The 12,426-nt window shown below is 35.7% G+C and overlaps 1 protein-coding gene across 4 annotated transcripts in view; it reads left to right on the forward strand.

The window, feature by feature from the left end:
* UPF2 (UPF2 regulator of nonsense mediated mRNA decay) overlaps window positions 1-12,426 on the forward strand; it is a gene marked incomplete at its 3' end in the record, with an annotated part of 62,814 nt that overhangs the window by 21,537 nt on the left and 28,851 nt on the right. For all 4 annotated transcript variants that reach the window (XM_082776496.1, XM_082776499.1, XM_082776498.1 and 1 more), the window contains 4 exons: window positions 107-192; window positions 5,570-5,678; window positions 6,934-7,047; window positions 8,180-8,296. In XM_082776496.1, the coding sequence (XP_082632622.1) occupies window positions 107-192; window positions 5,570-5,678; window positions 6,934-7,047; window positions 8,180-8,296 (426 nt within the window). The remainder of the gene's footprint in view (window positions 1-106; window positions 193-5,569; window positions 5,679-6,933; window positions 7,048-8,179; window positions 8,297-12,426) is intronic.

A 12,426-nucleotide genomic window follows, 5' to 3' on the forward strand; every position in this document is an offset into this window, starting at 1 on the left:
TATTTTTATATATATAAATTATATATATATTTAAAAAAAAAAAAAAAAAAAAAAGACCACCCCGTTATTTAAAGGTGAAGTATTATTTTGACTTTTCTCTTTATAGGCAGCCATGGATTTCTGCATGAATATGAATACAAAAGCCAACCGAAGAAAACTAGTGCGAGCCCTTTTCATAGTTCCTAGGCAAAGGTAAGAACTGGAGGAAAGAAATCTGGATCCACCCTTTAGTTACTTAACATATTTTTTTTTTTTTAAACTGTCTAAATTAATGAAGGCCATCGCACATTCAAGTCACTTTTTGGCTGTGTTTACTCCTGATGTGCACTTCTGGAGTGATTTTTATGCTAGAGCACAAAAGAAATATTTATTATTAATAATCAAACAATTCACCAAAATATTTTGCCATAGCATTATAGAAATTTTTTACATAGCTTCTCTTGTTTGGTGCTTGTGCATTTATAGTGGTTCTTCTCATGACTTTTTTTTTTTCTAACCATGCAAGTAACAGTGAAACTTACCAAAAGGAGGAGGATGTGTTGGAGAACTTGTGCTCTAATTATTGACAGGCTCTTATATAAAAATACACAAAGTAGTTTAGGAAGGAAGATTTCTTGTGATTTGTTAATTCTGGTATAATACATAACCATTATAGCCTTTTAACTTCTGGAACAGACTTGGTTTGAAGTCGGCCAGCTTAGAGGAACCAAACAAAACAGTTTGTGAATGACCTTTTCCCTCCATGTAGATTTATCTATGAAGAATTTTGGCATTTTTTCTTGAATGTCTCTTTGGATAAGATAGGCACTTGCAGGAAGATCCTTACTTACAGAAATTACTGCAAACATTGAGATAAAATCGTTAAATTCATTAGAATAATATTTCTCTACTTTTAACTTCTACCTTAAATAGATGCAGCTTACGTAAGTGCAATTATGGAGGAGTCGCTTTTCTTGCTCCACCTTGTCCTGTTTCTCTACAGAGGTTGTTTTGATGCTGCCTTTAGTTCCAAATGTTTCATCATCATCTTGGATTTCCTGTTATATTTCACACTACTTTTATTCCATTCCCTTTTAACACCGTGGGGCAAAAACATACTGAGTGTTCATTCATTGTCTTACTAGTGGTTGCTCTGTTATCCCCCAAATTTATTTGGGCAGTAATTATTAAAAATAAAAAATAAAGAATTGTAGCAACTCAGTAGATTATTAAATGTGGCATAGTTAGCTTAAGGAGCTGTTATGTTCTTGACAGTTTTGTTCTTAAATAGCTGGGACTAATACTGAAACAACTGGGTCAGATGATCTTCTTGCTGTTGTTCTTAAATTGTAAACATTAATATTAATATTTTACATGAATTTCTTATCTTTTAATACCTCTTTCTGCTGCGTACTCCAAGAACCTCTGCAGGAATACCATGAGTAAATAAATACTCCAGCCTCCCATTGTAAGATCAGGCCAGTTGTATGCATCTCCCTGTTCTTTTGCCTGCATTAGCGATGCCCATCTCTGGGCTACTAAACAGGAGGAATGGAGTGGTGACTGAGTTTTTTGTTTTGAACCACAAACAGTTGCTGTGAAAATACCAGCTGAACTGCCTCATAAATGCAGGCAATTTTAAAGGGCAATTGACCCTAATATTAGCTTTATTATTGTGCACAATAAAGGAACAGTTCTGCTTTCTATCCTGAAATCAATGTTTGTAATCCTTGTGAAAAAACTCTGGGTTTGTCTTAATAGCATACAGTACAGGTTACTGTGAAATGCTACAAATTGGTTTAGAAAAAATAAGTAATAATGCTTCAAAGGTTTGTATTAACAGTCTGGCTTTGTGTATCTCTTCACTGAACCGTGCTGACATCTCTTCTCTTGTTGCATAGTAGTTTTTACTAATTCCAGGAGTTTCTGTAACTTGCCTCCAGGATAACGTTGGAGCAGCAGTGTCAGAAAGCTTGCTGCAGTTAAATTCTTGATGATTTTTTAAAAAAGTTTCAGAGGAACAGTGTCCTTGTAGAATATGGATAAAGCAGTGTTTTTTCCAAATGTGTTTAGTCTACAAGCACATTAAATAATATAGTGTAAACCTGGCAATTATGTTGGCAGCCATAATAAGATATTTAAGAGTACAGTAACTTCTCTTTGTTCCCTTAAGAGATTGTAGTTTTAGGAAATATGCAGACATGATAATTGTATCAAGAAATTATAAAACTTTGGCGGGGGAATGTTTGAGGAGTAGTGCAGATACTTCTTGAAAGTTTAAGTATGTAGTTCTGCTAGGGAGCTTTCTTGCTCCTCATTGCTTGGGGAGGTTGGGATAAATGCAGGGTTCTTCAAGACAGTAAACTTAGTTTGGCAAAGAAAGGTAATTTTTCCTCAACTACCTGTAGATTAGTGTCAGAATACACCCTTATTACACTGCTTTGTTGAATGCTTATGAATGGATCACACTTTAACTTTCAGATGTAACTTGAGCCTCTTAAACCAACAGAACAAAAAGCCTTTTTTAGATTTTTTTTTTTCAATGCTAGTATAGAAGTGTCTATCGGATCAGTATTGAAGGATTGATTTTTCACTAAATATTAATATTGTAATTTAGGACTATATGGCTTGTACTAAAGTGACAGTATAATGATTTGACCATACTGTTTGCAGCTTTAGGGGATTTGTGTGTAGTTCTTTGCTATCCATCTGAATTCTTTTCCTAGACGGCCATACATAATTGTTTGTATACTGCAGCTATTATACACTAGCTATTCTTAATTCAGAAGCTAACTGCTTCATGAGCATTTTAACTCAAATATGTAAACCTCCTTTATGTTTAACTTTGAATCTTCCTATCCTGAGAACCTTTGTTAACAAGGCCTCTTTTGTTCAACTGAACTTTGACTTTACAATCTTTCAGTGGCCTTTTTCATTTGAGGATAAAATTGAGAGATTTGCTTGAGATAAAGAATTTATGCCAAGGCTAAAAAACAAAATCAAAAAGTGCTCATTTGATAGCGTGAAAATACCTATAGCATCACATTCTTCCCACTGAGTAGTGCAGGAGGCAGTTTGTAGCTGTTCAAGACACACAAGTACATCTCATTTAGCTGTGTTATGATTGTGCTTACGAGGCAGGAGTTCTGCCATGCACTGTTGCTTCGTTCTTTAAGCTTTGTAGTAGAATCTCAATTATCAATATGTACAAAATGTCGCTTTTACCCTTCTTAGTAAAACTTTGGAGGCATCAGTTCTAGAGAGATTGCAATTACAGGCTTTAATTTAATGAAGTCTTTATTTTGTTCGTAAATTCACATTTGAAATTCTACAAAAAAAGATGACGTCTTAGCTATTTCATTGATTTCATGTGGCCCCATGGGCCAGAGCTCGCTGTATTTCAGTTGAGATAAGAGTGAAAATGAAAACTGTCATAAGTAGCAGTTTCTCATGTTAGTTCATAGGGTGCAACTCGTTCCTGATGCTAGATCTCGCTTCGTAACGTGGAAGAACAAGAAGAGAAAGCGATACTGTTTGTGGGTTTTGTGGTCTTGGTGGTGGTTTTTGGTTTTGGTTGTTTTCTTGATGTTTCTTTGCCTCTTCCTCAAGAAAAAGAAATGCTTTTGCAGAAAACAGGTTACCTAAATACAGGTACCAGTAGGTGGTGCCACTGATATTGCAGTCTCTTCGCTTCTGAACACAGACTTTTTTTTGTCTCCTGAATGAGCAAGTGAACAGATTCAATATCTGATAGCCAGTTTCGCAGTAGTTGACCCAAGGCTTTTCCTTATTATATTTCACCTATTTAGAAATACCCAGTCTCAGTATTCTTCACCATGAAGAAACCTTTTGTGTTGTGTGATGGAACAACAACAATGCACTGTAAGGCTTAATTTTCCCTCAGGTATGTTCAGTTTACAGAGGTGAAGTTATTAGCTCTCAGCAGGCAGGTATTTGCTCAGATGAAAGCAAAACTTTCTTCTACTTTTTTTTTTTTTTTTTTTTTTTTTTTTTTTTTTTTAAAAGATGTCACAGAAATCCCCTCAGTCAAAATACACTCCCGCAAATGAGCCAGAGTCCTCTTAATTTAGCTCGTACATGTCTATGAAGTAACAAGACTTTCACTTCTCTGTGAGTTAATGACTAAATGCTTAAAAGCAGTAGTAATTTGCTGTGGCTAGTCATCCTTGACTATGTGTTCCAACAAGCTCGACAAATGTAAATACTGGTACAGTTATTGATTAACAGGGGCATAAAACTGTTAAATGGGTAACTGGGATACCTGTAATGTTTCACCAGGGGTTTTATGCATTGTCAGGAGGTCACTTAGAACGTGCTACATGAAAAATGCAAAGATAATGCTTCTGTTCCACAACTTAGATATGTAATTATCCCTATTTCTGTTTGTGGATGTTAAACATCTGAGAAGTGTGCTCCAGTGGCATTGCTTTGCTTCTCCTTTGTGTATGGTTTGGCTTTGGGCTTTTGTCCTGATGCTATTCTGGAATCCAGTTCCACTTTGTTACAGGGCAAGCTCTACATATTGCTTGTGCTTTTAGATTTTCTTGGCAGTGTTTTTTCTTTTCCTAGCAATAAATAAAACCTTAATGTGTCATAAAGTATAAACTCAAAATCCATTTTTTCTTTACAATTTCTCACTTTAAATATGCAAAGTTGTTTCCACTTATATAAAAGAAGGCATGTTCTAGAGTTCATCTCCTATTTACAGTGTTAACTTATGCTCTGAAAATAAGGTGAAGAAAGTACAAGACTTGTGCATTTGGTTTCTCTGTGTGTAGCAGTGGTACCTACAGAGAGATGTGAAGCAGCTCTTATATTCTGACTATTGATAGCAATGCTGTGAACTAGGATCAAGGGCACATATCCCATTTTTGCAACCAGGTTGTTTCTTCCCATCCCAGACGAAATATGAACTTAGGAGAATATAAGTTGCATGCCAAAATTCCCTAAGGGGAAACATGTTATGAAGGAATATAATTAAGGAAAGATTAAAGAAAGTAAGTTCTTAAATTCTGAAATATTGCTATCTGTGGGAATGCTAGCTGAGCATTTTAGAGAAGGGTTGCTACTTCATATCATCTACTGGGCTTTCTTCTATGTAATAACTGAACTACAGTCATTTACTAGTTCATACCTTATAAGTAGAGACATTCTTACTTGCCCTTTCACCCCCAAAAGGAATTTTGTAAGAATTTGTCGCTTTGCATATTGAAAGGGATCTGAATATTCCTTATATCTAGAATTTCTTAAGGGCAATATGTCAGATTCCACAGTTAAGATGGTGTTTGTCGTTTCACTTAAGGCAGTAATTTTGAAAGTGAATCAGCTCTGAGGTCTTCTGTTAGGATGTGGTATTATACCCTTTTGTATTGTTGTTTTTAAATAATTCTGCAATCTGAAGCATGAGCCAGTAAAGTTGCTTGGATGCAATTCCATCAGTATATGCACATTCATCCTTCTCCACAAGTAAAATGGTAGCAGTACTTGTAGACAAACACTTTTTTCTCTATAACATAAATAAGCTTTGTCTATTTTATCGTCTCACTCTGTCTGTAACCTTTGTTTGCAGGTTGGATTTGCTACCATTCTATGCAAGGCTGGTTGCCACGTTGCATCCCTGTATGTCTGATGTAGCAGAGGATCTTTGTTCCATGCTGAAAGGGGATTTCAGATTTCATGTATGTTTTGTTGGTTTAGTTTTTTGCTTTCCAATTAATATGTTAATCATCATCCTTTGGGGAAAAAATTCTTAATACTGTGTTGATGTTAATTCTGAAGTTCGTTTGACTCAATTTAGAGTGGTTATCTGTCAGCTGAACAGATTTGCTCTTGAATGATAGATTTTCGTATATTCAAAATTTTTTTGGTCTTATCAAATGTCCGTACATATATGCATTGCTTGTAGTGTCATACTTAATTTCCAGTGTTAAATAATGATAAAAATGAGCTGTGTAACAATTAAACTGAAAAGATCTGGAGCTGTGCTCCAGCTGGAAGTTTTAGCTTACTCTAAATTAGTAACTTGGAGAATGGGAACTGACCAATTCTAACAAGCCCCCATTATGAGGTTATTATTGTAATATAGCACTTAATTCTAAAGCTTTAATTTTTGCAGTTTTTACCAACCATACATTTGTGAGGAATGAAAGGTATTTTTCATTGTTCCTTTAACTATGGTTGTTGTGGTTTTGTAGTAGAACTAGTTACAGTGCACAATTATGAATTTTTCACCATTTTCTGAGTTTTATGGCACAGATTGTAATATTTTCCTAATGTTGACATTAAAATATATGAATTATTCACTGAATTCTTAAATACTTGAAGCTAACTCTTTTTATTCTTAGGAAAAGTTACTTCTGTTGTGCAGAAGTGTAATTTTGTATCTTGCTCAGTATGGTTATTTTTAGAACTAGGGATAAATTTGTGCTTTTCATTAAATTTTTGGATATCTAATTAAAAACAGCCAACGAAATGAAAAACAGGAACAAAGAAGTCTGTTCTTTGTTAAAACAGACTTGGAAAAGCTGTCAGTGTTCAGTATCTCCTTAGAGGTTTATACTAGTGGTCTTATTTGTATGGTGACTACTTTCTGAATCAAAAAGCAATAGAATCTAGAATACCTAACCACTACTTCACCATGCCCAGAGGAGATGGCATTGTTGTCTGTCTATAAATACTGGAATGTTAAAGAACTGTGTGGGTGTTGCAGGCAGGCAGGGTAAGAAATTTGAAACTTGCCGTAAAAGCATGTTGTAGAGGTAGAGAGGCTTTTAGGAAACCTGAGAGGCTAAGGATAGGTGAAGGTAGAGCATAAGAAACTGAACAAATATCAAACACTTCTGAATTCCCATGCTTATTGAGGATGCTTGTTTTATAACAAGCTGGTATTTTTGACAGCCTAAAATCAAATGCTTGTTTTTCTTTCTTTTTTAGGTAAGAAAAAAGGACCAGATCAACATTGAAACAAAGAATAAAACTGTGAGATTCATTGGTGAGCTTACCAAGTTTAAGATGTTCTCCAAAAATGATACTCTCCACTGCTTAAAGGTTGGTTTTGGTAGTTGTATACTACTGTATATACTGATAACATATCCCTATCATATTTCACTTCAGATATCTACTGATGATGGTCTGTATTAATTCACTGCACAGGATGCTTTAAGCCTTGGTGTCTGTTGTTACTGTGTGTGAGGACACTTTTATAGCCATTCTAGAAATTGGAATAACCATTCTAATTTTGTCATGGTAGTGGGACTTTAAAATATACTTCCACATTTGAACAGAACCAAATTGCTAATAAACTTCTTTTGAAATTAATGATAGACATCGCTACTTCTATGTCTGTTCTGCTGTGAAGCTGGAAGTGAGCTTTTATTTTCATTAGGTTGATTTCAACTAATGTTTTTACAGAGAAAAGAGTAAGGGAGAAAAAGCAAACCTTTTGGTGGCAAGGCAGCAAACCTTTTGGAAACATTAATCTCTAGGCAATGTCATCTCAAATTGTACGCTAATAAATATTCCAAGTTACTTTTTAATGTCAAGTCCCAAATTAAAAGTAGGTTCTAGAAAAATTAAAAGGCTTTTTTCAGAAGGTCATTGAAGGCTTACATTCCCGTGGAAATAGCTTCTATTCATAGTCCATTAGGTATTGAAGCTGAATTCTTAAAAGTTTTACTCACTCATAATTTTTTTCTACCATCTATAAAATACTGTAAAATGCAAATCTCCATTAATTTTTAGAAGTTGCTTAACTTAAACAGTGTATCAAAATTAGGCATTCTTTGATGGTATTGTGAGTCTATGCAACATTATTTGGTGACTTTCCAGTCTGGCAGCATAAACTTCAGAGTAAATATGGCAGCTGGAAGGGATAAAGAAGAGATGATAATGCTTGTTTTAATGTAGTCTTCTTTTTGTGCTAGGCTTAGGAAACATTTTATTTTTCAGATAAATTGAGCCTAAAATTTGGCTATTGACTGTTCTTATACTTTTTTAATGAGGTGATTTTTTTTTTTTTAGTTTTGTTGACATATGAACAGTGAAATTAATATGCATTGTTCTTTAACAATAAAAAAAGGAATGGGACACCACCATAGTCTAAAGTCTGGTAGTTAAGTTACTGTTTTCTGCAGCTGAAAAGCATGTTAAACATTTGTGGTTTTATATAAATGTATTCCAGATGCTTCTGTCAGACTTCTCTCATCACCACATTGAAATGGCATGTACTCTGTTGGAAACCTGTGGAAGATTCCTCTTCAGATCACCAGAATCTCACTTGAGAACCAGCGTTCTTTTGGTAGGAGAAAAACCTGTTGTCTTCTGGGCAGAAGGGCTGTTATGTACTGAATTAAACCAATTCTTTTTTTCTGGCGTTGTGTTGTGGTCTGACCTTAACAGTGAGTGCAACCAACCTTCATTGTGAGTTGCAGGGTTTGGGTACAAATAAGTGAAAAATGGAATTCACTTTTATCTTGACTGCTTGGGGCGGATAACTTCCTGAACTCTCTTAATAAAAACAGGGCTGAGTATGAGAGGAAAATAAATCAGTCTTTCTGAAATCTTGTATCCTTGTGGAATAGGATTGGGTTGGACTGGTGTAACATATATTCTAGTCTGCTTTGGTGGTATCAGCCTTTGTAAGTCCTGTGGGCTTGTATCTTTTGTTTTTTATAGCCTGTTCAGTGTTGTCTCAGCTCAGATTGCACCTCCTGTGAGAACAGCTTCCTGAGCGTGTTCTGAAGAACTCCGGTTGATCTGTAAATCCGTTCATGACTTAAAAGAAAATGTGAATAAAGGATTAAATTCCTGAAGGAAAAAGCTATTGTGCTTGAACTACAAATAACATGTTTTATAATATCTGAGGGAATAGTATTAACAAATAGAACAGGAGAAGATGCTTTAACTGGAGGTGAAGACAGTTGTGGAAACAGCTGGTTTCTGTGCCTCGAGTAACAATTGGGGGCTCTAAATTTAAAGAAAAAGTTTTTAAAGACTAGAGGAAGGGATTTTAGAAACAGAGTTTGATGGTAATTAAAGCAAAAATAGAAATGTTATCTTTGTCTAGATAAGTACTAGCAAAGATTTAAAAAGAACGGGGATTAGCTTTGGGTATCTCAGTTGTATGAATTTGAGCCCTGAATAATACGTTTCCTGGCTTGAGAGATGATCTTAAAATGTTTTGTCCAAGATAAGATACTGAGGCAAATGTGGTTGAAATGCTTCAAAGGTAGGTATTAGTAATGGGAAATGGCATTCAATTAGAAGCAGCTTAAGCAGATGCAGGCCAACTACTAAACCACTTTTTTATTACAAGTCTGATCAGATGTTTTAATGTTCCCTTCTAACCTTCAAAGGGAGGTGATCCTGCCCTTCCACCCCAGTGAGGCCACACCTGGAGCATTGTAGTAAGAAGCCCAGAACTGGACACAAGAGAGACCTTCAGCTCCTGGAGAGAGTCCTGCAGAGGGCTGTGAGGATGATCAGGGGCCTGGGAGCTTCTCTCTTAGGAGGGGAGGCTGTTTTACTGAAGAAGACAGGGGGAATCTTACCAATGTATATAAATATCTTAAGGCAAGGTGTCGAGATGACAGGGCAAGACTCCTTTCAGTGGTGCCCAGTGACAGTATGAGAGGCAACGGGCACAAACACAGGAAGTTCTATCTAAATATCAAGAAAAATCTTCATGGTGAGTGACAGAGCACTGGCGCAGGCTGCCCAGAGAGGCTGCAGAGTCTCCTCTGGAGAGATTCAAAACCCACCTGGACAAGATGCTGGGAAAGTGCTCCAGGTGACCCTGTTTGAGCAGGGGGTTGGAGTAGATGACCTCCAGTGGTCACTTCCAACCTCAGCCACTCTGTGATTCCATGAAGGGAATGGTTTAAGCATTCAGTATCTCATTCTAGAGCTATATCCCTGTCTTCTGTACACACATCTTTCCTTACCAAAGCACAGGCTTACATGTGATAGGTCTCCATTGAATCTGCAGCCTCCCTTCCTGTTCTGTGGAGTTAATAGGGCAGCAATTGTTGTGTACCTGGGTATATTGCAATACAGTTTTCCATAAAAATGCTGTTTCTTTCTGAGCCTCTTTGAATGTCATACCATTTATTGCTGTGGTGCTGTCATAAGAGGAAAGAGGTGGACAAATTAACTGCAAGTCTTAGTTGTAAAGTGCTTTGTGTCTTGAAAGGAAGCTTGAGTGCTTCAATTTTCTAAAGATTTGCCAGCTGCTGTGTTTTATTGTTAAATATATTCCTTTCCATAACCAAGTATTTTTTCCACGAAAGCACTGTTATCTTCAAAAGACGCTTCAGTTTTTGCTGGCATTTTTGTAGTTATTAATTCTTCCTAACTTCTAAAATTTTTATTATCTTTACCACAGCTTCTTTACCTAATTGACTTTTTAAAATTTCATGCACCATAAAAATGTGATTTGTCTTCACAATGAAGTCACATTTAGTATACATCCAGGGGTATAAGAACACAGCTAGCAATCAGCAATCACTGCTTCAGTAACAGAAGTATAAAGCCTCATAAGGTTTCCAGTAAATTTCCATCTCTAATGCATGAGGAACCAGGAAAAGACAGGATGGCAAAAATGTTTTGAATCCCTACTAATTGAGGTGTAAAAGGTGCTATAGAAACTACAGAAATTTTGACTTAAATACTGTTTTACAGTTTGGATCATGGGCTTATGGTGCTGGTAAGAGCTGAACACTTTCAGTGACTTGTAACAAGCAGAGAGGTTAAATGTCAGTCGTGCTGAAATACTTCTCTGAATTGGGCTTTTAGTGCTTGTTATGTTTTACTTGGTGCCTTCTTTTTCTGTGTTGCCCTGAAAAAGAATCTTTTTCATTATGTAAATGTTTAATCTTATTTTTATTTGGGGGTAGGAGCGAGACTATTAACCTGATTTTCAATGGATTTTCCTTTGGGAACGATTCTGCAACATGGAGGGATGTTTTGTGGCTGGCCTTGAAAATAAAAGCCCTGTTACTGTTTTACCTTGAGCATTTTAACATTGCTTCTGATCTGTCCCTTTTTATTAAAAGAAAAAGAGGGAAAAAAAAATCTTCAAAAGTAGTGCTTTAGTTCTATAGCTAAAATTTCATTTTATCCTAATGAAATGAAAACCCAAAATTAATTAGCAAATACCTATAGTCTTAAGTGTTCAAGCTTCTTTCTTCTGAAGTGAGTCAAGGTTTTTGTTGCTGTAGGGAGAGTATTGTTACTGTTACACATGTCTATCTGACTTGATGTCATAAATGAAAACGGACAAACACAGTTCATTAAAATGGTGATGAATTTTAATAGAGAATAGGAGTAATGCCACTCGCTTAAGAGTTTGAATTAGAATTGCTCAAAAAAAAAAAATTATGATTTTTAAGATGTGGGGTAGTGTGTATATATAGTGTCTCTTGTGGATAGACATTTTAATTAAAACCTTTATTTATAGTGTAACACAACTCTTTATAACACAAGAAAATACCCAAATGATTTATTTCTTATTAAAAAAAAATCTTCCTTTCAAGCCTATCTGCTGTCTTCTCTTATGCTTTACTTAACTCCACTTCAGTGTTCAGCTTGTAGTGCAATGTGGTTTTGCTGTCTTATAACATTTGCCATGTTTTCTCCTGATGCATCTAGAAAAGGCCAAAAAGATTTGCAAAATGATACTAGCATGATACAGTAAGGTTTTGGAACTTTCTGTTGTAACTGTTTTTTCCCTACTAAGTATAAACAGCACGTAAAACAATTTATGTAGTTGATAGTAGATGCGCAGCACTTTAGCAAAACATGGGTAAATTTGCTACTACTTGACAGGAATTTCCTATTTGGAAAGAAACACTCAGAGAATCAAAGGAGAGGCCATTTGTGTCATGGAAAAGGTTAAAAATGAAGTGCATTAGGGTTTGTGTCACATGGAGACCTCCCAGGCAACAGATGCAGGCAATCTAGGAAAATTGCCTTATGTGTTGTGTTACTGTGTTACCCCAAGTTATTCTTCCTCATTGATCTACTGGCTGAAACTCAAGGCTAAGGAGCTGTTTGAGTATCTTTACGTTTCAGTTTAACTGAGTCACTGCCTTGTAAAAGAAGTTTAAGTTTATTCAAGCTCAGTAGAAAGTTCAGCAAGATGACAAATTGTGCTGCTCCATCAAAGGAGGTTTAAATTCTTGACATTGTTTTTATGTCAATTCATGCAATCCAATAAAGCAATTGTATGCAGCAATAAATAGTGTTTGCACCTTAGTTTGGCTTACATTTGCTGTGAATTACTGTATAAGCAACCTCTGTTGAATTATGAAGTCCAAGTCTGTGCAGCTTTTTTTCCTGTTTAACTACCTTGAAGTGGTTTAGAATATATCAGTTGATGTACATAAAAAAAAAAAAAAATCTGTGCATACGTATGTATATGGAAATGTT

The sequence above is a fragment of the Aythya marila genome (genome assembly GCF_965140915.1).
Source record: "Aythya marila genome assembly, chromosome: 1".
In the NCBI taxonomy this organism is placed as follows: domain Eukaryota; kingdom Metazoa; phylum Chordata; class Aves; order Anseriformes; family Anatidae; genus Aythya; species Aythya marila.